General features: G+C 50.1%; 1 protein-coding gene across 1 annotated transcript in view; it reads right to left on the reverse strand.

Annotated features, from left to right (window-relative positions):
• Nucleotides 1–203: 203 nt before the first annotated feature.
• The window catches only part of Cd276 (Cd276 molecule), a 30,332-nt gene continuing 3,376 nt past the window's right edge, over nucleotides 204–27,159 (reverse strand). Inside the window, exons 2-8 of the mRNA NM_182824.2 lie at nucleotides 15,430–15,562; nucleotides 12,598–12,936; nucleotides 10,828–11,124; nucleotides 7,398–7,532; nucleotides 4,886–4,927; nucleotides 3,590–3,625; nucleotides 204–2,175 (exon numbers count right to left, since the gene is read on the reverse strand). Of these exons, the coding sequence (NP_877976.1) occupies nucleotides 2,153–2,175; nucleotides 3,590–3,625; nucleotides 4,886–4,927; nucleotides 7,398–7,532; nucleotides 10,828–11,124; nucleotides 12,598–12,936; nucleotides 15,430–15,508 (951 nt within the window). The 5' untranslated portion in view covers nucleotides 15,509–15,562 and the 3' untranslated portion in view covers nucleotides 204–2,152. The remainder of the gene's footprint in view (nucleotides 2,176–3,589; nucleotides 3,626–4,885; nucleotides 4,928–7,397; nucleotides 7,533–10,827; nucleotides 11,125–12,597; nucleotides 12,937–15,429; nucleotides 15,563–27,159) is intronic.

A 27,159-nucleotide genomic window follows, 5' to 3' on the forward strand; every position in this document is an offset into this window, starting at 1 on the left:
ATGCACATGAGTGGCAGGAGCCTCTGGCAAAGGAACCTGATTCTGGTCAACCAACTTCACTTTCCCAAGTAGGAAATTGCAGCCAGGAACCTAAGGAGGGCACAGGACTCTGGAGAGCTAGGTAACCCTTCTCCAGGCGGAAATGCACAGAACAAATTTGCTAGCCACCCCACTGTTTCACAGACATCACAGGTGAGAAGCTATTGAAAGAAAAAGACATTTATTTCTCCCAAAATATTCCCAGTTTAGCGTCCCGTGTTTATTAGTTTTAGCCCTTGAGATGGCTTCTCTGTCTAGCCCCAGTTGTCCTGGAACTCACTCTGTAGACCAGGCTGACTCCAAAGTAAGTCAGAGATCTTCCTGCTTCTGCCAGGGTCCCATGTTTAAATTATCCCCAGGTTCTCCAGTACTGGGGTGCGAGAGAGACCTTCAGGACATCAGAAGTTCTGCCAAAAGCCAGGGCTGTCAGAGACAAGCCAGGTATATACCCCAGCTCCAGAATAGCACCACAGTAAGAAGGCCCTTCTTGTCCTCAGACTTCAGCTGTTGAGGAGGTCCCAGCGTGGCATAGGCTTCTGACCCTACCCAGGTCTGCATGGCTGTGGCCACCTGCCTTCCAGTGCACACATATAGACTCTGAAAAATACCCAGTTCTCAAGGTATGGTAAGGGGCTGTGCCTTCTCCAGGTTTCCACCCCTACCCTGGGGTCAGGGACAGTGTTGGAAGCTGTGGGCACAGCAGGGAGCAAGGCCATTCCCCAGCTGGAGTTAAGGTCTCTGATTTCAGCAGGACCCTAGTACCCAGCACAATGCTCACCCCTGTTGTTGGGGTGCACTGTGTGAAGGTGTGTCTCTATATATTCAATTGTTAATTTGTACCAGCAGAGGGCTAAAGGCTGTCAGAATCTGGTGTTATTTCCATGGCCCATCTCTGGTCTCGTATTTTATAAATATGTTTCTTCCTCACGTGCCTAAGGCAAAATTATATCTGATCACCTTTAACAAAGAGTTGACGGCCAATAGTTGGTCAGGAAGTCAAAGGTCGTACTTCCGGGCAGAGATAGGGACGCTGGGAGAAGAACTGAATCATGGGAGATTTGTCGGCGGACACAGAGGTGGATGATTCAGAGTGGAGCAGAGGTAGGCCTGGCCATGTGGTGGGACATAGTGCCAGGATTAGTCGGGATAGAGTATTTGGGATACCTCCCGGCAAAAAAACCTAAGCTTTAAAATAATTAATAAACTTCTGTATCATTATTTAATCTAGCTGGCAGGGTCTGTGAAAGTCCTGTTGGACGCTGTGGTTGTTCAACAGATGTTAATTTACTAAGAAAGGAAAAGTAACAAAGATTTCCAACACGGGAAGCACAGGGTTGAAGGCTGACTCCCTGAGGGGCCCTGAGAACCAGGCCGACCAGCACCTGCTTCCTGAGGCGAGAAAGGGCACAGCCCAGGGCAGCCAGAGGAGACCATGCAAGGCAAGTATGTACGCGATCCAGCACGCACAGCTGTGACCCATGTGTGTGGATGGGGAGTGTGCCCCATCTCACTTAGGGAGGGAGAAAACCAAAGCCAGGGCCAGATGAGGGCAGGGGAGTCAGGTTGAGGACTTGCTGAGAGATGGGATCCCATCGTTGATGGGTGACTAAGATATGTCAGGGCCATGGGAGAAAGAACCAAGAGGTAACTAAGCATCTGTCTTCAGAGGAATAAGGCAGGGGTTCATCTGAATAGCATGTGCCTTGGAGAATAGTAGCAGTAATACAGTCTCTGCATGGCTTTGGAGGCACAAGGACATGGGGATGGTTTGTGTATATCTATTAAAGTAAGGCAGAAGGAAGGTCCGTGTAGTATCACAAGGCCACCGGATGACTCTGGAGGGACACTGAGGTGGAGAACTCTTTGTGTCGAGTCCGTAAGAAATAAGGCCGCAGGATGGTTCGTGTATCGTGTCACTGGAGAAAGGAGGCTTCAGGATGATGGGAATTAAGTCCATTGGGAAAATAAGGCTGTGGGTAGCCTGTAAACCACGTCCTCTAAAGAATGGGTAGATCTGTGGAACAAAACCCATTCATTGGGGGCAGGGCTCACATTGAGGCTCAATACAGCCAGAGGGTGGGCCCCCCCACCAGGGAAGGGCAGCAGCTTCCAGTCAAGCTATTTCTTGTCCGTCATCTGCATTTCATGGTGGGATGAAAGGAAAAGGAGGAAAATGCATTAGAAGCTAGAAGCTCTGCTCTTGGGGGTACATCAGACGTAACATGCCCAATTGGGAGTGTGCACCCTAACCACTAGCCTGGAGGCTGTTATGTGTGCAGGATAGGTAGTGCTAAGGAGTGTGTCTCCTTACACTGCTACCTTGTATGTACACAAGAGCCAGTAGGGAGAGTGAGTCTGCTCACCCTACATACTCCCTCCTACTGGCCTGCTCGGTTCATCTGACTCACCCTTCAAGGCCTGGCTCACTTCCCTCCTCTGGCAGGGTACCCCTTTCCATTCTGATGACCTGAAGAAGAAGAGTACTGCAGGAAACCCTTTCCCTCTGACTGTGCCTCCCTCTTGAGGAACATCCAGAGCTGACACCCCTGGCCCTGCTCCACGTCCCAGCTTGCACCAGCAGTTTACAAGGCCACGCGTGGCCCCGTTCTTCTCCCCTCCTTTGGAATCTGTCTGTCCTCAGGAAAGGAGCTGTCATAGCCTGCTTCTGCAGCCATCCATCTTGGACACAGACTAAGGCCAGCAGGATGCCTCCCTGGGGAGCAGGAAAGCCCGTTGCTTCCCCTATAGGGCTACTCTGTGTAGCAACTCTCTTCAGACACCCAGCTGACATTTCTCAGCAGCAGGCTCAATTCTTCCGTGCTCACTGCCTCCCAAGGGCAGCAAGGAGAGCGCTCACTTCCTGTTTCCGAATTAACCTGCCCACGTGAGTGACAAGGACCACTGTACAGACTAGCCCCCTCCTATGCACCAGAAACCTGACTGTCCGGATGAAAGCTAGATTTCTAGCCTCACCTGGAAAAAACAGGTCACATGACTAGGTTCTGCCCAATGGGATGTACCTAAAGTGACAGGAGCTATTCTTGACCAAGCCCTAGAAAGACGTTCCCTGCCCTCCTTCTCATGCCTTGCCTCTGGAGAGGGCATGGCAGCCATAGCAACCTCTTAGACCCAGGGATAAGAGCTTCTTTTTTTTTTTTTTTTTTTTTTTTGGTTCTTTTTTTCGGAGCTGGGGACCGAACCCAGGGCCTTGCCCTTCCTAGGTAAGCGCACTACCACTGAGCTAAATCCCCAGCCCCGGATAAGAGCTTCTTATTGCAGGGAACAGAATGCAGGCCCTAGGCTACCTGCAGCTTTAAAACCATCAGACAGGAGAGGTAGAAGTGCCTGGTGCGGGGAAACCTGTGTAGGACATTTGGGTCCTATTAAAGCAGCTAGGACTCAGGTTCCTCCACCATCTCACCAGGAGGCGAGTGGATACTACTCTTCTGGAGCAGAAGGTTGATGATGGCTACCCCACTCCCCAGCTTCCCTCACAGACACATAAACATGAACACACGCACACATTCAATCTCGGGTGATGCAACTTTACCTTCTTTGTTTTCAGAGTGTTTCAGAGGCCGAAGAGCTAAAAAAAAAATACAGGACAGACCTTGTAATGAGAGAAGCACCCCAGGGAGTTAGCTGGAGGGAGAAATAAGGTGGGGTGCGGAAGGGATGGACAGACCTCGGCACCATTGTAGTGCCGGGGGTAGGAGCCCCAGAGCCATCCCAAGCCTCAGCTCACTAGTCCGACCTCTACCCCCTCTGAATAAGTCCCACAGGTCTCTCCTCTCTGAATCTCAGGCTCCTATTTCTACAGAATGGGGACAAGGACTCACATCCCACTAGCTGGAGATGTGGCAGCCCACAGAGCCCAGGCCATAAATGAGGTGAAATGAGGATGAGGGAGGCTGGCATGGTTACAGATGCCTCCCGAGGCCCAAGGGCACGTGGCTGACTGACTCTAGCCCACTCTCCTCCCCTCTCCCTCCCCCCTCCCTCCTCCTGCCAACGTCTGCCTCTGTGTGAGAAATGAGGCCCAGTCCCAGGTCCATCTCCATGCTCCACACAGGCACCAACCAACAGGTGGTGAATTAATTGGCGTGATTTATAGCAGTCCCCAGGCATAGCTCCTGCTCTTTCTTCTCTGGGGGTGGGGAGGGAGCTGCTAGCAACCGGACCAGTACAGGAAGGCTCATTGGAAATCTGCCTTTCTCAGCCTGGTCGCTCCTGGTCCTGCAGCTGTGGGCCACTAGGACCTCAACATTCACCCTAAGACCCGATCTCAGTCTAAGACCCTCTACAAAGCAACGGCTTCTCTAGCTCTGGAGAGAGCTTCAGAACAGCTCTTAGGCACAATCAGAGCAGGGCCAGGGCCATGGAAGCCCAGGGGAGCAAAGCATTTTGCCGATGTTGCACAGCCTCTAAGGAGAACTGGGCTGTCCACAGATGTCTGCTTTATCACAACAGGCGCCACCTCAAGCTCTTAACTGGACACCAGGCGTGGTACTATCCTCTGTATAGACCATCTCATTTAATCCAATGTGGAAACACCTAGAGTCCTATTCTCATACCCATTTTTTTACACGTGGGAAAACAGACCAAAGGACAGTTATTTGCCGAAGGCTCCTTTGTTTATAAGAGACGTCCTCTCTCCTGAAGCGCTCCTCCTACCCCGTCTGGGAAAGTCCTCAGTTGGTACAGTCCTGATGGATGGACCAAGGTATCTAGGAGACTCCTGAGTGGTGGTTGACCCTGGGTTGGAGGCCTCCATCAGAGGGTTCTTCAAACCTCAGAGCATGAAGTCTCATCTCCTGTCCTCTCCAATTAAAAGGGCCAGACTCACCTGTCTTGGATCCTTCTCCATCCCCATCCTGGTCCTCAGCACCTAGAAGGGTGAATAACCAGCATTCTCAGTCCTCTTAGTCCTCTCAGCCTCGTACTCCCACACCTGGCGAATGAACGGATTTGACTTCTGGTCTGATTGCTGGATTCAAGGCTGGAGCTTGAGACCAGACCAGAGCCAAACCTAGGATATAATGGGAAAGCTGTAGCAAGAAGCCCAACTCTTCCTGGCCATGGCCGCTTACCCAGCTTTCTACCCACTCACAAGCCAGCCAACATCACCACATCTGCACTCTCCATTTGTGTGTGTGTGTGTGTGTGTGTGTGTGTGTGTGTGTGTGTGTGTGTGTCTGGTGTGGACATGTGTATGTGTGTATGGTGTAGGCATGTGTATGTGTATGGTGTGTGTGTGTGTGTATGGTGTAGGCATGTGTGTGTGTGTATGTGTATGGTGTGTGTGTGTGTATGTGTATGGTGTGTGTGTGTGTGTCTGGTGTGGGCATGTGCATGAGTGTGTCTGGTGTGGGCATGTGCATGTGTGTATGTGCATGTATGCGTGCATGCATATGAAGGTCAGATGTTGACATCAAGTATCTTCTTCAGTGAGTCCTCACCTTGGTTTTTTTTTTGTTTTTTTGGTTTTTTTTTTTTTTTTGTTTTTTTGGTTCTTTTTTTCGGAGCTGGGGACCGAACCCAGGGCCTTGCGCTTCCTAGGTAAGCGCTCTACCACTGAGCTAAATCCCCAGCCCCCTCACCTTGTTTTTTGACACAGGGTCTCTCATCGAACATGGAGCTCACTGATTCAGCTAGAATGGCTGGCCAGTGAACTTCAGGGACCTTTCTGTCTCCCCAAACCCCATCGTTGCAGAAGCAAGCTGCTACATCAGGCTTTAACCTGGGTGCTGGGGATCCAAACTCAAGTCCTCATGCTTGCCACTTTCCTGACAGAGTCACCTCCCCAGTCCCTCTGTTCCCCACTTTAATGTGCCCACCCATCCTCTATTTGCCACACACAGCCCACCTAACCATCTGGCCCAAGCATCACTTACCCACAATCCACCAAACTCTGCACACGTTTTCCTCATACCTAGTCACCTTCCTGTCTCCACTACCTACCTGTCTGCTCTCGTGTCTCAGTTTACTCATGTGACACCCACCAACATCCTCTCGCCCATCTACAATCACCAATACCAACTCAAAAGTGCTCATGTCCAGCAGATGATGGCACCATTCTGTACACTCCAAGGAAGACACACTCTTCCCAGTGACACACAAATTAAATGTTCACAATGCTCGAAACCCATTCTCACTCACATACCCACAAGGCTTATATATTCAGTTTCACGTTTGTTTCTGCAGATACACTGATTCCTCGTCACACGGCAGCCTTACACACCCACCACCCTCAAGAAAACATCACTCTCCTGTTTACACCCAGTTGCCATGCGTACACACTGACAGGGAGATTCACACCCACTCACATAGGATGTTAGCCTCAAGGTCTAAGGCTAGAACCCTCCTGTTTATTCTGTCACATGCCCAGAAACTGTTTGAATGTCTGTTTCCCTCCCAAACGCACACTGAAATTAGCTGCCGTCAAACTGTACCAAGGACTGGGACTTGTGGGCTGGAGAGATTGCGCAGTGGTTAGAGCACTGTCTGCTCTTGTAGAGGACAAGATTCTGTTCTCAGCACCCACAGGGCAACCAATCATCACCTGTAACTCCAGTTCCAGGCATGCATGCAGGCAAAACACCCATACACAAAAACTTTAAAAAATTAGACTTAAACTTTAAATTATTGTTTCTGAAAAAGGCGATGCTTCTAAAGAGTGATGAGGCCGTGACTGATCCACCCTTGCAGCTGGGACTGGTGCTGTGGCCTTTTGTTCTCGCTTTCCACCATTTAATGACCAGCAAGGCCTCTCCAGATGCAGGTGCCTGGGCACGGTATTGACTTACTTACTTTGCACATGCATCTGAGTATGTGGTACTCGTGCATGTGTGCATGCCTGTTTACATGTATATGGGTGACTCGTATGCAGAGGCCCAAGGCTGATGTCAGGAGTCTTCCTTGATCACTCGACATGTTGTTCATTAAGTCCAGGTCTCTCAGTTGAATCCAGAGCTCACTGATATGGCTAGTCTAGCTGACCCATTTGATCCGAGGAAGCCCTGTCCCCTTCTAAGAGCTGGAATTACAGACAGGCTGCCATGCCCATTAGACATTTATGTAGGAGCTGGGGTTCCAAACTCCAACTTTCATTCTTCTGTGGCAAGTGCCACAGCTGTCTGGATATGGTACCCCAGCTTGAGAAAAGCACAAGCCAGTAAATTTCTGTTCTTTACATGGTCCTGTCTTAGGTATTCTCTTACAGCTACACCAATAAACTAAAACAATGATGTATGCCCCAAGACATGCTGGCATGTATGTACACCACAAGCACACGTACACACACACACACACACACACACACACACACACACACACACACACGAGTCACTCTCCCTCACCTGCATTCTCCTCTTCACAGCTCTGCTTGATCTTTCTCCAGCACACGAAGGCCAGGGCCACCAGCAGTATCACAAGACAGACAGAGAGCCCCACAGTCACCCATAGAGCCTCAGGGGGGAATGTCATGGGCTGCCCTAGAAGAGGAAGAAGCATGAGACCATCTTGTTCCCATGGTGTGAACAGGGGCTCCCAGTCTTGCTGCAAGCCACCAAGGTAAATGATGGCTCACTCAGGCTCCCATGACCACAGCTCCACTCACCCTACCAAACCATTGTGGCTATGGGTTTGCCTCAGAAGGGAGGAGGGGGAGCTAAGAAGCCTGAGGGTGACTAATAACCATGGATAGGGCCTCACTGACCTAGGATAATCTTTCTGTCTTCTAAGGGTGTGGTTCCAAACACCAGCCTTCATTCTTCTGTGGCAAGTGCTTTCCTCAGTTCTCCCAGCTGCCTGGTTATGGTACTCCAGCTTGAGAAGCACAAGCCAGTAAATTTCTGTTCTTCACATGGACCTGTCGCAGGAATTCTCTGACAGCTGCACCAACTGAAATAGTGATGTGCCCCAAGACAAGCAGGCATGATCTCTAAGGATCTCTAAGCTGACCCAGCTCCCAGCTTTTCTGTCTAATGTTGCCACAGGAAACCCCACTTCAGCCATTCTTTACAGAATCACTTCCGACTCCTTCCAGGATCTACACAGTCGCTGTCATTTTCCCTTCCTAGCAGAGTCCCCTCTCCAGAGGCCTCCCTCACGGTTGCAGTCCCACCTGCTTTACATCATCTCGAAGGTCAGGAGGCATCAGTCAGCTACAGCCCGTGAGCCAGACTGTGGCCTGTTTTTGACAGTCCGTGAGCTAGTGTTCGCTTTTATATTTGGAAAAAGCTACAAAAAGAAAGGAGAAAGAAAGAGAACAGAAGGAAAAGCTACTCTGGAGATGTACCTCAGTCGGTAGACTGCTTACCTAGAACACATGAAGCTCCAGCTTTGATTCCCAGCAGCATATGAACTGGGTATGGTTTCCCACGCTGCCTGGGATCGCGGAACTAAGGAGTAGAGGTGGGAGGAGAAGAAACTCAAGGTCCTCTGACCTTTACACGTAGGCACATGATAAATGAGGTTTTAAAATAATGAAGATGGAGGAGACTAGTTGGGCAGAGGAGGGGGACCAGCAGGAGTGAGAGGGGACATGAAGTGGAATTAGGGGTGAGCATGATCAGAATGCATTGTATACATATGTGAAATAAAATCTATTCAATATGTAATTAATATAAGCTAATAAAAAAACTTAAATACTCAAAAGGAAAGTTCATCCTGACCCTGTCTCAAGCATGGTCTGACTTCCTTCATTCTCCCAGCCGAGGACACGGTCAGCTAGGCTCAGATCTACATCTCCAGTGTTTGCTCTAGAAAGCCCTCTCTCTCCAGAGACGCCTGGCACAGCACGCTCAACATCACTAACCCCCATCAGGTGAGGGGAGACCAGGCGGAGGACTGAGCATCGAAATCCCAGAATACTGTACGAGGCAGAGCTGCCCGAGGCCAAATGCAGGCCAAGAGCGCCAAGGTAAGCCAGCTCTGCTCTAATGGAAACAGGAGGCCAGCCGGCGGGGAGGAGAGAAACTGGGCTAAGAGGCCAACGCCGGATTCAGATCCTGGTTCATCTGCCCGCTGCAGAATGCGGCAGAAGGATCCAAAGGATCCTCAGGTGGAGTTGAGAGAAGCCGGGAACACGCCACTGCCTTTAGCACTTGTCAATTTTCAAAGTGGGGCCTGGCCCCCAAAACCTTTGGAGCCAGTGTGCTGGTTTGTAGTCTTGGGAGAATCTCTTTTTCCCTGGGCCTTGGTCTCTTGTCTGAATTGTGCTCGACGACTCTTGCCCAAATGAAATCCCTTTCAGTCAGTGATAGCTACTGAGGAAATGTTGCCTGAAGTGAGGCAACTGCTCTCTTTCACACACAAACCCTTGCTTCTCGGTGAGCCTACTGCAGACATCCCAGCCCACCAGTGCAGGATGGTCATGAGTCCTCCGTCCTTCCTGATAACCTCCACACCTCTGTCCATCCCACATCTCACTCCACACTTCTTGGTCTTTCTTGTAAAAACAAAACAAAACCAGAAACAAAACAAAAAACCTGTGGGTTTTTTTTTTTAAAGAAAGATTGTGAGTGCATACGTGTGTGCTCACACATGTATGTGAGAGCAACCACAGGCCAGAAAAGAGCATCTGTTTCCTTGGAGTTGGAATTATAGGTGTTTGCAAGCTACATGATGTGTGCTTGGATGTAAACTCTGGTCTTCAATGATAGAGCAGCAATAACCACTGAGCTCTCTGCCCAATCTCAGTGAAGCATGGCTTCCCTACAGTTCTCTGTAAGATCATGGTGGTACCTCAGAGTATGAGAGAGCTGAGGAAGGGTCTCCCTTAGAGGATGCATAGACTGGCTCTCTACAGAGAGTAGGCTCAGGCTTGGGGAGATCTGGGCAATGCCTTAAAGAGTAGGTAGAATAAGACTTAGCCCTGGAAGATTAAGCAGGAATGGTGGCCACTGGCTCTGAGTTCATCTGGATAGAAGGACCGGCATGCTTAGCAGGAGGTGAGCTGCAATGAGGCCTAAGGTTTACACAGACACTGGCAACCACTGGAAGGAGAAAGTTGGGTGGGCTGGAGGTGTCAGGCAGAAGGTATGGGAAGAGAAGAGACAAGGACCAGTGACAACACCCTGATCTCAGAGACATAGGAGGTCCCTGGGAAAGAGGATGACACTGGGGAGCTAGACCTAGCACACAGACTTACCAAAGGACTGAGCAGAGACATGCCGAGGCCAGACACAGAGGGTGACTGTCTACCTTGGCCTGAAAGTGAGCCTGGGCCCTCTTTACATCCCCAAGCACTGAAAGTGCCTATCTGGACTAGTACTGACCTGGAAACCAGAGATTAAGTGACTCCCCCAATGTGAGTCTCAATCTAGCGTTTGACCACATGGTGGCAGTAGAGACAATCCTGGCTAATCCGACTATGACACTCAAATCTGCAGGGAGAAGGGCTGCCCTGCCACCAGGTAAGATCTGCCTGCGAGGCTCCAAAGTCTCTTGGGCTTCACAGTTGGGACAATGAAGTGCTCACTGAAAGGCACATCCTCACTCAGCATGTCTCTAAGCAAGCCTGTGCCTGCCCCAGAATCCCACCCACACCTCTAGAGTCCAGGAAAATGCTTTGTGACCTAAGTAAGAGGCCCAGGTACCATGGAAAGCAAACATTACAAATGATTGACCAGCTCAAGAAAGCAAGTCCCTTAAAGACTTCTCACTGGGGAGGCTTTGGAATACATGAAATCTATATGAAGACTTCTACACTGATATTCCAGTTTAGGGCCTTGAGAAGAGGCAGCTGCTCCCTCAGCTCTTCCCCAGCTGGCCATCTCCCCTTACCTGTGATGGTGACCGAGCCATGAGCATCTTGCTGCAACACCGGGTTGCGGACCAGGCAGCTGTAGGTGCCATTAGCACCCAGCACCACCCTCAGCACACTGTGAACATCGAACAGGCCCCGCTCGTTGGCCATCTGGGATGTGGTCACATTGCCAGTCAAGGGCAATCCCTGTCCGTCCTTCCAGAACACCTCAGCCTCGGGATAGCCCTGGTAGCTGGAGCACGTGATGGTCACCATGTCCCCTGGACGCAGGTCCTTGTTGGGCTCCAGGGTCATGCTGGGCTTTGAGTAGGGGGCTGGAGGGTGGCAGAGGGCAGAGATTGATGACAGTTAGCACAGGGGATCCAGTGGAGGAAAGGACACAGAGGCTGAGGGTCAGGAGCCAGCTCTGGGGCTTTCTATGATGGTGGCTTCAGCAGTTGGACGGGGTGGGCTGCATGCAGACTGGACAAGGAGGGCGAAATGCTCCCACCTGTGATTCAACTGCCACCTGCAGACTGGCATCAGCACTGCGAAAGGCCTGGATGCCCACGAAGCAGGGGACGCCCCCAACAGCTACATACATGCACTAAACCCTCAAGAACACGCTGCCCTAGGCCAGCAGGTCAGGGACGAATGCTGTGCAGCTGCTAAGATAGGCCTGCTCTGCACTCAGTCCCCGGGGAAGCGTGCACAGGCTATTGGGTGTTCATTAGTTGCCAGATGAGGTTAAATTGTGCCAGACTGAACCAGGCTCGGGGGAGGAGCAGCATAGGGAGGTGTCACTGCCCACCAGGGCCACCACAGGGTCTTCAGAGACCTGGACCTTCATGCCTCCTGGGTCAGAATCAAAGACAAAGCATTAAGGAGGGATAGGGCCTCTACAGCCATTCCACACCCACTTCTCCCATCAAACCCCAGGCCTTCTTCATTCTCGTTCTCTAGAGACAGACGGAGTCTCATATTTTCACAGCAGGCTGGTCTTGTCTGACAAAAGCCATCCCTGAGATCCAGACTTGGGGCAATAGGATGGTCGTGAGTCTCTAAAGAACAACCCCCTTCCCCAGCAGAACCCCGTTCCCTTGTTCACGACCTGTTGACCAGGTGCATCTCCATTCTTCAGGAGATTTCTACGGCCTTGGAGTCTGGGAAGTCAAGAGGGCCTTCGAGCAGTGACTCCTCCCTACCTGGAGTGCCCTGCCCCACCACCCTATCACAATCAAGCATCTCACTTGTTTGGAGACTAAAGATAAGGAACTAACTTCCTTTCATTTCAAGTGTAATTGACAGAACTGTAACCTCCCCTTTAAGGTGCCACTGAAAACCAAAAAATAAAAGCCCGCGGGGCTTCTGTGGATTGTGGTGATCCTACTGTAACACTATGTTGAGTACCAGGCATCTGTAGGAACCATTAGCATCCTGGACCACCCTAAGCATGCTGTGCACATCAAACAAGCCCTGCTCCTTGGCCATCTAAGATGTGGTCACAAGGCCAGTCTGGTGAGCCCTGCCAGAACACGGAGACCTCAGGGCAGCCCTGGGAGCCAGAGCACATGATGTTGGCTTGTCCCCAGGTGGTTGGGCTCCAGAGTCATGCTGGGCTTTGAGTAGAAAGGCTGGAGGGTGGCAGAGGACAGTAATCGCCAAGCGCATCAGTGCAGGAGATTGTGGAAGACCACAAGGCTGTTAGTGTGGGAGTCGGCTCATCTATAGTGTAGCAGTGTATAAGAGGCCACATGCAGAAGGATGAAGAGTGGAAGCAGAGGGTGGATGTCCCTCTCCACACTCACCGGCCACCTGCAGGCTAACAGCAGCGCTGTCAAAGTCCTGGATGCTCACAAAGCAGGTGTAGCTGCCCTCGTCGGTTACTCGGACACGCTGCAGCCTCAGGGATGCATTGCCCTGCACCAACAAGTCAGGGAAGAGCGCCGTGCGGTTGGCATAGGCACTGCCTTGGTCCCGGCCCTCAGTGAAGCTGTGCACCAGCTGTTTGGTGTCTGTCAGCTGCCAGATGAGGTTGAGCTGTCTCAGGCTGAAGCCAGGCTCTGGGGAGAAGGAGCAGCGTAGGGTGGCATCCGTATCCACTAGGGCCACCACAGGGTCTTCAGAGACTTGGACCTCCACAGCTCCTGGGGTGGGGGTGAGTCGGAAGGAGCAGGGCAGTTAGGAAAAATGGGGTTTCTCAGGGTCTCTCTCCTTTTCCAGCTACTGCTAGGCTCTGCATACTCTTCCTTCTAGGGCTGAGGCTCACAGTAAGTTCTTCTGGAAGTACTTATGAAAGAAAAAGAAGAAGAAAGAGCCAAAGAAGCCAGGGACTCGAAAGCTGAAAGGCAGCTTTCAAGCTTGGCAGGTACTTTCCACCTACCGGGTCCTTTGCATTTTCCTACAAATACATACTATTTGTATAGGAAGGGTGCCTGCAAAAGTAAACACCCACTGTTCTTAGTGATTCCCTTTGGGTGCGAGAACTTCATGGGTGCCTTTCTCCTCTTCATGAATAAACATACTTAACTTCAGTGCAAGAAAGAATACCCATGTCTTTAAATAAGGTGTGAGGCAGGAGCTCTTATAACACAGAGCCCATAGTGTGTGCCAGGAAGAGGGACCAGCAGGTGTAAAGGCCCTGAGGTGTGGGCAGAAGGAGCACACGGGAAGGTAACTCAGTGGGAAAGCCCACTGGTGGCCGGCCAGACAGGGCTTTGAGAGATGCTGGAAGAAACCTGGGGTTTTCCACCTTCGAGAGGATGTCATTAAGGAGGGCACTAATTATTGGGTGTGTTCTGGGTAGAAAAGCCTGACGTTCACCCTGGCTCTGTCTATAAAGGGAGACTATATTGTAGAAGGGTAAGGGAGTAGTCGGGAGACCAGCTCAGAGGTCCTCATAAGAAGTGGTGATACAGTAGTGGATAGGATACCTGAGGCTGTTAGCACAGTCAGCTAAAGGCTTTAAGCACTCAGGAGGCAGAGGCAGGAGGATCTCCGTAACTTTGAAGCCAGCCTGGACAGCATAACAAGTTCTAGGCCCTGGAGTGAAAGGCAACCATAGATATTGAGAGAACCAGCCAGATCTCATATGCAGCCCAGAGAATTATCAATGTTTGCTGGTTGATGAGGGTGAAAAGGAAGAAATATGTGGTGATTTGAATGAGAACGTGCCTCCAAGAGATTGTTCATATGTTTAAAATACTAATGGAACTGTTTGGGAAGGATTAAGGGGTGTGGCCTAGTTAGAGGAGGTGTCGAATTAGTGTGGGCTTTGAGGTTTCAAAAGCCTGTGCCATCCTCTTTGTCTTGTGCTTGTGGATCAGATGTAATCTCTCAGTTACTGTTCTGGTGCTATGCCTGCCTGCCTGCCTGTCTGTCTGTCTGCCTGCCTGTCTGCCTGCCTGCCTGTCTGTCTGCCATCACATTCTCCACCATGATGGTCATGGACTCACCCTCTGACATTGTTAGGCAAGCTCCAAAGGAAATGCTTTCTTTTATAAGTTATAAGAAAATGGGCCCTGGACAAGTCCTCTGTTGGCCCCTGTGCCTTTTATCCTATAAACATTTCAGCACAAACAATCTTCAAATGAAGCCAACTGAAACAGCACCATAGAGGGCTTGAAAAATTTGTATTTGTTTTGTGATTAAGCTTTTACTATGAATTCTATACATACTCTTTCTTAGTATGTGGTGTCTAGCGGTTGATACTGGCCCTGAATCTTTCAGTGATTCCATGAAAACTCAGGCCAGTTTTCATCCTTGCCAACTAGTCCCCCCTTGTAGGGGACATGTAGGACATGGAACTTAGTCACCTAAAGTCCTTTTTAAAGAAGTTAAAACCAGGCCAGATGTGGTGGCACACACCTTTTATCCCAGCACTTGTGTGGCAGAAACAGGTGCATTTCTGTGTGAGTTTGAGACCTGCCTGTCTACATAGTGAGTTCAAAGACAGCCAGGAACACACAGTGAGACCCCGTCTCAAACAAACAGGTACACAAAAAGAAATCACTCATGGTTAGAGATGGTATTGTCTCTAGTGACCACTAGATGGCACCAGACACTCAGTTTTGTTTTCTCCATATGGTGGATGGTGGGAAGTACCTTCATCTATTCATCGTGGTGACTGGGCACTGTATACACAGCAAGCATCCACCCAGTCCCTGAGGTTAGACCCTGCTTTCTGAGCAGAGCGACAATAGGCAATAAGCAAAGGAACCGTATGTCGAGTGGAGGTAAATGCTAGGAAGAATGTAGTAAAGGCTAGGAGGGAGGGTGCTATGCTGTTTTACACAAAGTCGTCAAGAAGGCGTGCTGAGAAGCTGTCATTTGAGCAAAGGTTTGCAACAAAATAAAGAGTGGAATCATGCCTGTGTCTGAGGACAGAAAGTTCTGGGCAGAGGACAACGTATGCACCAGGGTCCTGAGGAGAATTCACAGTGTGTTCAAGAACTTGTACTATCACAGCACACAGTCCCATTTTACAGATGAAGAAGTAGAGGCTAAGGTAAAGAAGGTTGGTTGCCTTTGGTGCCGAGATAGAAATCAGTATAATTCTTCAAGACAGAGGCAGCCTGGCTGGAGCCCAGGGAGGAGTAAGCATCCCCATACACCACCACGACCGCCATCCTTCCCCTCACCTGTAAGGCAGAGGCACAACACTCCCAGTGCCGTGCCCATAGACACACCCACACTGGGGCCACCCCATCCTCGAAGCATCTTCCTGTGAGACAGCTGACAGCTGGACTCTCCGTGGCGGATGGCTGCTCCTGCCTGTGGAAAAGGAAGAGGGACTTTTGTCTTCAAAGTTCCTCCAGAGTCCCCAGAACCAACCAAATCTAGGTGGGAAGAGGCCAGGCAGCTAGCCAGACAAGGCCGATGAGCTTCGGGTCCAGGGTGTGCCCAGGTCACTTTGCATGATGGGAGAGTAAAGGGGTCGGATTTAGACAGACTTGGAGTTCAACTTGAAAAGTCTACTCAACCCTAAAGGTAGCCAGGAGCCACGGAGGGTTCTGGAATGAGGAAATAGCATTGTCGGGGATGCTTTGATAGCATCTTCAGGGTAAAAGAAAGGAGGCAGCCGAGTGATAAAGCAGGTGCAGATCACAGTGACGGCATCTGAGAGCGTAGGGTAGGACACAAGAAGGCAGCAGTCAGGACACTTGGTTCTGAGGCCTGGTTACTGGGGTGGGAAATGTGGAATATTTGGTCTAAGGCGTGTTAGGTTATGAGCATGTGTGCAGAAAGCCCAGGGCAGAGTCCTGGGAGCGGCAGAAACGTACGGATGTGGAGTTTGGAGAGACACTTGCTAGTTTAATACCTGTGTACCAAACCACCAAGGCCTGGCAGAGAAGAAGGCCAGGAGCAGGGCTGGTGTCTGTGTCACTGTCAGGCCTCAGCAAGAGTTGGATCTGTTACAACCGACCAAGGCTGGCCCAGAAGGGTCCCAGACTTCCCTAGGTTTAGCTTGCAGGTGCCTCACTCAGGCAGAGTGCAAGCACCAACCACATCTAGTGCCTTGTGCTGTTGCCTGCTCAAGCCATGTGACCCATGTCCGTCTGTCCCACCTAACAGTAACAGGCAAGAATACGAACATTTTATATCCTCATGACCACCTCCAGAGACAGACTGATTGCCTTGGTCACATTTAGCAGGAGAAACACATGCATACATACATACATACATACATACATACATACATACACACACACACACACACAGACACACACACACACACACACACACACACACACACACACACACGCAAGAGCTGAAAAGGGCCCAATCCGATGGCACTTCTTTCTACCTCTGATGGAGCAAATGCTGTCTACAACCAAGCATTTGGTCTAGCCTCAGGACAGCCCTTCCACCTTATCCTTTCCTCTCAGTCCCTTATGTCAGGCAGCTGCACAGAGGGAGTCCCTGAGCCAAACCTTGCATCCTGGCCAGCCACCCACTTCTCATGGTTCACTGCAGGGAAAACCCTGGGCAGCCACTTCCTTTCCAGATGCTTCCGGTCCAAGGTCTGGTGGCCTCAAAGCCTCACCGTCTGGGTGCTGAGTCAGCAGCTCCAATTCATAGAGGCACCCTTGGGGACACCATTTCCTGCCTGACAAGGGCACCGTCAGCCTGCAGGAAAACCTATCAGGCAGCTGCCTGTACTCCTGGCTATGTGCCACAGGAAGCTAAAGCCGACAGAGCTACCAGCCTCTAAGTCCTCTTTTACCCCCAGGCAGAAGCAAATCCTGGGAGCTGGGGTGTGGCTCAGTTGGTGGGGTGCTTACACAGCAAGTCCGAAGCTCCTGGTTCAACCTCTGAGGCCCTCTTAAACCAGGCGTGGTGCTTCATGCCAGTAATCTGAGCACTCCCAAATAGATGCAGGGAGATCAGGAGTTCAGGGCCATCCTTAGCTACATAGTGAGTGAGTGCAAGGCCATCCTGGGTTACAAGAGACGCTTGTCTCAAAACAAAAACAGACCCTGAGTCTGTCAGTGCTTCTTGGGTCCCATGTCTTCCACTCTGCTGCCTGGACCTGCCATCTAGGGCCACCCAGGCGCTCTTCACTAACCCCCTAAGACCCACACGTCACCCCTACCAAACTCATTCTCTCAGGTGCCTTCTCTTGAGAGCTAAGACAGGAATCAGCTCGTGTTGTCCCCTGCTTGAGAATCTCCCATGGCTTCCCGGTAGTTTCAAGAGAAGACCTACACACCTCTCTTCCTGACAGTCAAGGCTCTTAGGATGCCCTCCCCTGCTTCAAGCTATTCCGTTACTGGGCTTTACCCCTAAGATCACTTGTGAATGTCTGTCGAACATGTGAGATCAAGGAGTCCCTCTCCTCGTCAGGCTACTTGAGTTTCCCAGAATGTGGCTGTTCCTCCCTCCAGAAGCGTCCATGAGAGGCTTCCAGAGTGGACGCTAATTTTGTTCCTTTGCTTCTTTTACTCAATTCTGGGCTCACGAAGGCCATCATTGTAATCCAGCCTAGAAACTCCAGGGAGCACCCCCGCCCCCCAACAAGAAAGAGTACAGAGTGCCTTGACCTCCTGTAGAGACACTGTGGTAAGAGCCAGCCACGCTCACCTTAAACCTGCTGCAAGCATATTCAACCGATCCCAGAAGGTTTAGGACCCAAGGACACTCCCAAGACACCACCCAAGACTCATTACCCCAAACAGTAAAAAGAGCAAACCTGATTGCCAATACGGGGTCTGAGCCAAGATGCCCTGGACCTACAGGGATTCTACCCCAACCATAACCAATGGCATCATCCCAGTCTCTTTTATTTTATTTTTAATAAGATATTATTATTATTAAAAGGATATTGGATCCCATGAAACTGATGACTGTGAGTCACCACGTGGGTGCTGGAAACTGACTGGAACCAACTCTCCAACCTGATTTCTTTGTTTGATTATGTGTTGCGGTGTTGTGCGTGGGTTTGTACAAGTGTGGGTATGTGCACAAGGCAGTGCGGGTGCCCAGGGTCTGGAAGAGGGCATCAGATTTCCTTAAGTGGGAGTTACAGATGGCTGTGAGCCACCATGTGAGTGGGAACCGAACTTGGGGCTACCTGTAAGAGCAATACACGCTCTTAACCACAGAGCCACCCCCACCCCCATCCCACAACCCACCCCGCACCCCCAAACCTTTCAAAACAAGGACAAAGGTGAGAGAGTTGCAGAGCTCTAGAAATATCAACTTCCTGAATCCAGATATTCCTGAAGCAAGATGCAGACCTAGATGGGCCAATCTTTTCCCCTTAATCCAGGCCCAGCTAAGTTTCTGTCATGTGCAACTGAAGGAATCCTTATATATGTGGATTCATCTATGCATTGGACCATTCCTTTAATAATGCATAAAATACCCGTAGCAGAGGCCGTGGGGACAAAGGTGACTAATCTGCGTGTATATTCTCAAATAGCAGACCCAGTACAGAAGGTGGACATGCCTTTCAGTGCAGCCCACTTTAGATTCCATGAGGGCCGCTCAGTGGCATCTGAGAGCCATCATAGCCTCCAAGTGTACCGTGAGGACCTGGAACAGCTCTCCAGGTAAGGCTGGGAAAGGTGAGGTTCGTCTCAGGCAGATCTCCTCGATATGGCAGCATATGAAAGACCAAGGCATCCACAGCAGGAGGAACTGAGTTTGATCATCAGAATTTGGAGGGAATACCAGGCATGGTGATATTCGCTTGTAGTCCTGAGACTGGGGAGGTAAAGAAAGACGGATTCTCAGGCTCACTGGCAAACCAACGCAGCCTGCTTGGTGAGTTGTGGGCTAGTGAGAGAGCTAGTCTCAAACAAAACCAAACAAGCAAAAAACCAAGGTGGACGACAATTGAGGATCTGCAGCCAAGGTTGTCCTCTGGCTTCCACAGCTAGTGCCCACCTGGGTGCAAACGAGCTCGCACACATGCACAGACACACACACACACACACACACACACATGCACAGACACACACATACACAAACACACACAACACACATATACATATGCATAGACACACACATACACAAACACACACAACACACATGCACACACATGTACATGCATGCACACTCACACATGCACACAAACACATATACACAATGGCAGAAAATGAGCCCAAGGTTTGGGTCTCTGCCATTTCGCTGTACAGTCTTACTAAGGTCCCCCACAGTGGGGGTTTGAATGAGGATGGCCCTCATAGACTCATATGGTTGAATACTTGGCTTCCAGCTGCTTAGGAAGGATTAGGAGGTGTGGCCCTGTTGGAGGAGGGGTGTCACTAAGGGCAGGCTTGAAGTTTCAAAAGATTAGTGCTATTCCCAACGTGCTCTCTGCCTCCTGCTGCAGAATTGATCTCTCAGCTGTCCCAGCTACAATGTCTTCACTCTGCCATCATGAATTTTAAACTCAGGGAACTAAAAGCCCACTTAAACTCTTTCTTTTATAAGCTGCCTTTGGTCATGGTGTTTTATCACAATTTTTAAAAAAGGGGGGGGGGTTGGGGATTTAGCTCAGTGGTAGAGCGCTTGCCTAGCAATCGCAAGGCCCTGGGTTCGGTCCTCAGCTCCAAAAAAAAAAAAAAAAAAAAAAGAAAGAAAAGAAAAAAAGGATGACTACACCAATCTTTCTTTTTAAAAAAGGAGCAGGGACGGGGCGGGGGCTGGAGAGATGGCCCAGTGGTTAAACACACTTGCTGCTCCTGCAAAGCACCTAGGTTCAGTTCCCAGCACCCACATGGTGGGCCACAACCATCTGCAACTCCAGTTCCAAGAGATCTGACACCCTCTTCTGACCTCCTCTGGTATCAGGCACTCCCATGGTATAATACATACCTGCAGGCAAAACATTCATAAACATAAAATAAAATAAAAGGATCTTCTTAAATTTGTAATTATTTACATCCTTTTACTGAAGTATTTAATATTTAGTGTCTAAGCACTGAAGTACACAGAGCCCATGTACAGAGGTGACAGGTCAGCTTGTGCAAGTCAGTTCTCTTTCCACCACATGGGTCCATGGGTTCAGGTGGTCAGGCTTGGAAATAGGCACCACACTTTGCTGAGCCACATCTTACCAGCTCAACCTCCTCTCTCTGAGTTCAATGTTTCTAAAAGAAAAGCTTTGCTAAGCCTAATGGCTCTTCTTTCATATATTAATCCTTAGTACTATCATGCAAGTGACACCAAAATACATACAGCCATGTTACCACAGAAGACACCAATTATTTCCTTAAATCTGTTCTCCTCTTCTGTAGCATTATTAGTCAAGCATGGGGCGGCTCAGTTAAAGACTACAGATCCCAGACTCCTTTTCAGCTGGGTGTGGTCACAGGATCATTTCCCGGCTAATAAGATTTCAGAGGAACTAACATGTACAGTTTCTGGGTCATGTCCTTAAAGATGGAGGGCACACTTTTGTTTTTCTTCCTCCCCCTTCCAAGGCATGTTCCAGAGATGCGGCAAGCCTTGTAGGACCACACTGCCCGGGTAACACCCTAAGCATTACAAGGGTCCCTAGGGCTGTGGTTTCAGCCCTGGATGTAGCCAGATGGTCACATGGGTGAGAAGTAAGCATCTGCTCTAGCATAAGTCACTGTTATTTTGGTCTTTCTTACAGCATCTGAATGAACTAATTTAGGGAGCCATCCCTCTCTGTTTATCTCTTCCTTCTCTCTCCACCCTAGGAAAATTGCTAGTGCTCGGAGCCACACAAGAAACCATCTAAAATAGGTGTCTCAGAATTTGAGCTACAGACAGACACAGTCTCAACAATCACCGGCGGATGAGAGAGCCCAGCTAAGAGATATTTCAAGGATGGAAGTGACCCAGGGTGTGCATGAAAGGAGCAAAGACTGGTGCTTAGGACAGATGGCTAAGTGTGGACACACAGACCGGGATGTGGAGTTGAGAGAGCGAGGTATGCTCCAGGGGAAGAAAAAAGTCACGCTGAAATTAAGCTAGGTTCATTCCACAAAGTGAGAGATGGGGGCAAGTCATTCGCACAAGGTGACCACAGAAACCAAAGCTGGCACCGCTCCTCCTCAGAGACCAGAGACCGACAGAATGAGAAGAGGCTTCCGGGACAAATTCTGGAGAAACCTCAGAAGTGGATGGCTAGGTGTCAGAACACAGGAGGCCTTTCCCTGGCCATCCTCGCCAGCTTGTATGCTCTCTCTGAGGATGGGAACCAACTTCCTCCGGGCAGTCTGCTTGCTCTGAGGCAGATCACTGGTGAAAACTCCTTCCTTACACTGAGCCAAAACCTGTCTCTAAGAACAACCTATGCTGGTCCTCATGAAGTCCCTACAACCACACAACAAGCATGTGTCCCTTCTCGTGGCCCTGCAAGTATTTGAAATCCCTTGATGAGGTCACCACCAGGCAACTGTGTCACATACTTCACACACACAAAAAAAGATTAATTATCAAATGTGTGGCTCAAAATCATAAGTCCTTGAACTCAGCACCACTTTCCTGTTTCTAGCCACCTGCTTCTGAGGAAGCTGGAGTGGACTGGAGCCTCTAGGTTGTTCCACGTGTTCTGACAGTTCACTGGGCCCATCTAAGTCCAACCCTCAGCTTCCATGATTGATTAGGCTGCCTGGCCAGTAAGCCCTGGGATGTACCTCTTTCTATCTCCTGCAGGGCTGGGGATTTAGGGAAACCCCTGTACCCGGCTTTTTCTTGGGTTCTGGGAATTCAAACTCAAGTCCTCATGTTTGTAAGGCAAGCACTTATGGCAAGCACCATCTCCTCAGCCCCTAAAATGACACATTTTCATAATAAATACCAGGGAACGGTTTTGGGAACAGATATATAATGAAAGTATAATACGACCAGTCCTTTGGTGCCAGTACATGCAATTCCTTGACAACTTTCAGGGAGGCTTAGGGCTGTTCAGAGAAGGGGACATTCCTCTGTCTGGGAGAGGAGGTGGCAGAGAAAGTGATGGAGTGAAGGAGTGTCACAGCATATTCTGGGAAGACGAAGATGGCACCCTGGGAGAGAAATGCTGTGGGAAGATGAAGCAGAGGTCACTTAAGGACTCCAGGTTGCTTCTGTGCAGTGGGGAGCTGAGACACTGTGGCCTACACCTACACCTCCTCCCCGAGTTCTACCCAGACTGCCTTGAAATATCCCTGACAGCTTCTTGGAGACAAGTTCGCTCAGCATGAGGACAGCCAATCCCAGGGGGCAGATGAAATTAAAACAGATCACCACTTCCTCACCTGACTTGCTTAGTTCCCTGGCCATCTGTGCTTTTCCTCCTTGGCAATGGAGTAACACATACACCAGGCGTGTGTGCACACAAACACGCAGCAATCTAAAGGAACTGATCCGGGGGCTGGGGAAATGGCTCGATAGATAAAGTGACTGCCGTACAAACATGAGGATGTGAGCTTGGAGCCCCGGCACCTATCCCAGCTTTCCTGACATGTGGGTCACAACCCCAAGGGGGGGGGTCACACATCAGATATTTACATTATGATTCCTTACAGTGGCAAACCTACAGTAATGAAGTAGCAATGAAAATCATTTTATGGTTGGGGATCACCACAACATGAGAAATTGCATTAAAGGGTCGCAGCACTAGAAGGGTTGAGAACCACCGGCCTACAGAAAAGCAGCGTGTAATGTCATACATATAATCCCAGTGCTAGGATAGGGTTAACAGGTGGATCCTTGGGGCTCGCTGGCCAGGCAGGCTTACCAAATCGGCAAGATCCAGGGTCAGTAAGAGACTTTGTCTGGGGCTGGAGAGATGGCTCAGCGGTTAAGAGCACCTGACTGCTCTTCCAGAGGTCATGAGTTCAATTCCCAGCAACCACATGGTGGCTCACAACCATCTGTAAAGAGATCCGATGCCCTCTTCTGGGAGACTTTGTCTCAAAAAAGCAGGGTGCAACAACTGAGGAAGACAGTCAAGTTTGACTTCTGGCTCCTATTTACACACGCACACGCACACAGACATGCTTACACCTGTATGAACACACTCACATACGTAGACACACACTCATAAAACATGCACTGCATCCAATCACCCCCTTCCACAGGGAAGCCAGGCCTGTTCATCCACTTAGAATAACAGCTCAGCGGCAAGGGAGCCTGTGTGGCCTGAATGCCCCACCTCCCCACTTCCCACTTCCTCGCACCTGTCCCACAGCGCAGTGAGCTGCTTCCAGCTTCTATAGCACAAGACTCTCTTTCCTATCATAAGGGATTGTCTTTACGGCTCTAGTCGCCTACGCTGAGATGACATGGTAATACCTTTCTACCCTGAAGGTACACGTGACAGTAGAGCCAGAACAAAGGCTGCCACTCGCTATCCCGTGTGCCTTACCTGACACCTCAGAACCTCCCTGAGGACCAACCCTGTGTGCTTCCATTAACTCTTCCATCGTTAATCCTAGCAAGGACTGAGCATGATCCGTAGGGAGCTCAGTGCTTTCTGCTCAGTGGTGGACGAGTGGATGGACAGACAGGAGCTGTAATGAACAAAGGGTCTAGAAGCCTGATTATGAACCCACCCCTGGAATGTGGGAATGGAGGACAAGTCCACTTTTGTCTTCTACTTGATACAGTTTGGGGTTTTTTTTTTGTTGTTGTTTTGGTTTGGTTTTTGTTGGTTTTACAATGGATGTGCAATCCTTTTGCAATAAACAAATAGAAAAGAGAAAGCAGCTATATGGTTCCCCTGCTTACTCACTAGGCTCTCACTCTTAGGCCAGAATAAAGATCCCAGCCACTGACCCCTGCTGAGATCATAATTACATGCTGGGCTGGCAAAAGCACTGAAGGTCTGCCTGAAGTGGGTCTTAAGGTCTAAGAAGGTGACATTGGAGTTGGAGGTTCAAATCCACACTCTGCCATTTCCAAAGGCATGCAATTTAGGGTTATATGCTGGACCTCAGTTTGCTCATTCATAAATTGGGAATAATAAGCCCTGTCCTCTCAGAGTTTGGCTGAGTAAGATAATCTGAAACTGACCTAACAAACCCTAGATGCCCTGTAAGTGGATAAGGGACCTGGGAAAGGGAAGAGGGTCTCTAGAATTCATTCTCTGGGGAGGTGTCTCTGAGATGGCTTTCTTTTCCTGACACTCTGAGTCAGTTCAGGCCTTTTGTGTCCAAGGTTACCCACTACTAGATACCATGCCCCAGCCCTGTGATTTCATCCATCAGAGCAACCCAACTTCCTCTCAAAATGACTGTGTGAGTCAGAGCTGCGGTAAGTCATGAGAACCATCTGCAGAGCCCGCATTGTGGCCCAGGGGGTCTTCCCAGCATCCTCAGGCCATTTCCCCCGTGCCTGCAGGAAGTACTCAGAGGAGGGAAACAGAACGCCGGACAGGGTGACTGGTCTCCCACACAGAGGTCAAGACCCCAAGTCCAAAGAGGGCAAACCACTCAGTGGAACACGTGCTGCCAAGCTGCCCCTCCTTTCTCCCTCCTTTCTGCTCAGGAAGAGGCTCTCAAATGAATGAGCATCTTCTAGGACCTCACAGCCACTTAAAGCATGCACTGTGACGCCATCTTGAACTCAGTATCACCTGCAGAGGTGAGAAGCTGACCTGAGCATACACAAGGGGCACGTGCGCGCACGCGCGCGCGCGCACACACACACACACACACACACACACACACACACACACACACACACACACGATCAGAGGCTTGGGAAAGGGCCAGCCAGAATGAAGAGAAATGGAGGAACAGGAGCATAGGAGCCTAAATCAGAGGGCAGATCCCAGGCCAGATCCTGGCAGACCATGAAACATACACCTGAATTCACTCAGCACCTGTTGAGCTCTGCCAAGTGTCCATCAAACGTGCCTGGGAATGGCAGCCCAGCCAGAAGTCATGCCAGTCTCATGGAAGGGTCTGCTTGCTCAGATGTGTTCTATTCAATGCCTCTCTGCCCTGAAAGAGGCTCTGCCTAGCAGAAAGCCGCCCCACCCCCCTCACATGCCCCACTGCCTCTACCAGGGACAGGTCTCAGTGGTGTAGCCTGCTCTGCCAGTCCTCAGAGCTGGGGGTCTTTTGAAATACACCTGGCCCGGGGCTCATGCCAGGTTCATATGAGAATGTGAGCCCCAGGGAGACGGTGCTGCCCTAGAGTCCCCAATCATCCATCGCCAGCGAGGGTGGCTAATGAGTGTTAGAACTAGCTCAGGACCGCACCCAGGCCTGGAGTCCTCACCCAGCAGCCAGAGTTGCCAGGAAGTTTTAACTGCCCAGGACATACATAGGCTCAGGAGCAGCCCTGGCTTAAAATCCTGACACAGACGCTCTACCAGAATCACAACCAAACACCAGTGACTATGGCTACCTACTTGAGACTCACCCACAAAATAGGAGTGATGATTCCTAACCTACAAAGCTGCTATGAGAATAAAGACAGCAAGGATCAATAATACCAAATCAGTGGTAAATTGCTTTGTGTGTGTGTGTGTGTGTGTGTGTGTGTGTGTGTGTGTGAGTAGTGTGTGTTCATGTGTGATGCCTGGTGTCAATGGCATACATGTGAAGATCAGAGGTCAGCCTTGAAGGCCAGTCTTCGCCTTTCACCTTGTCTGAAGCAAGGCTAGCTTCTGGGAATTATTCTGTGTCCACAACCCCACCTCACCACAACAACTCTGGAATTGCAAACACATCCATCCAGCTTAGTGGGTTGTGGGACTGCAAACTCAGGTCCTTTGGCTTCACTTCCCACGGAGCCATCTCCTCAGCCTGGTTTATTGTTTTTATTGAGTCAGGTCTCCTATAGCCAGGATTGGCTTCAAATTCATTATGTAGCTGAGACTGGCCTTGAATTCATTATGTAGCTAAGACTGGCCTTGAACCCCTGATATTCCCACCTCCACTTCTCAGTGACTGGAATCATAGGGTTGTGTCAGGAAGCCCTTCTGCTAAGGTGGAAGTCTGACATTAGCAGACAGATAGCCCTCAGCTTGGTGCAACATGGCAGACTCCCTGTGTCAATACAGCTTCCTCTTCTCTGGGGTATCCTGGACCCCACACCAGAGAATGTCATGAGATTCCTGGAACGCCTCCCCATGCTAATGAGGCATCTCAGTGCCTTTAGCCTTCAGCCAATGATCTTTGTCCACCCTGGATATTCTCACCCCTTCCTAAAACTATATAACCCTTGGTTCACCCCAAATCAAGTGTGTGCATAAAACCCACCCTGAGAAAAGACATATGCACAAGCTAAGTTCCTCTCAGAGAACTATTTCATTGAAGATCCTCAGAGAAGGCCTTCTCTCCTCACCCTCACCCCTAGGATCCAGCCCATTTTGGCCTCCACTTCATCCTTGCAGCTGCATCTGAACAACCCGAGAGGAAGAAAGTGGAGGACCCACAGCTTGGCATCATATGTACACCCAGCTTCACAGAGATAATTGTCACTACTGCTATTACAGCCACGGGCATGACGTAGGCCTTCTGGGTCCTCTTCCAGCCAAGACCTACTTTGTAGAGCTGTACATCTAGGTTCCTGCAACTGTAGGCCTTCTGTGTGCTCTCCTTTCCACCTAGACCCTACCAACCCTGGACTCCAACACAGCAAACACACAGCCTAGCCTCACCTCTAGGTCTGGCTCCTTCTATGCTTACCCTCTGCTTGTCCCAGAAACTGGGCCATAGCTCTACTCATCAAGAGTTCCAGTCCCCGCTACCCACTGCTGTCAACCCCAGGTCAGGAAAATATTCCAGTGTTTCCCCTAGGAAGGTGAATGCCCAGAGTTATGAGGATTGGTAGCATCTTTCCCAGGTGCCATAGAGAAACTGAGGAGTGTGGATCTGCCAACTTGAGAACTAGACAAAACTGGAGGGCATAGAAGGCTCTCCTCTCCAAGAGTGAAGAGCACCTTGGGACAA

The sequence above is a fragment of the Rattus norvegicus genome, chromosome 8 (assembly GCF_036323735.1).
Source record: "Rattus norvegicus strain BN/NHsdMcwi chromosome 8, GRCr8, whole genome shotgun sequence".
Lineage (NCBI taxonomy): Eukaryota > Metazoa > Chordata > Mammalia > Rodentia > Muridae > Rattus > Rattus norvegicus.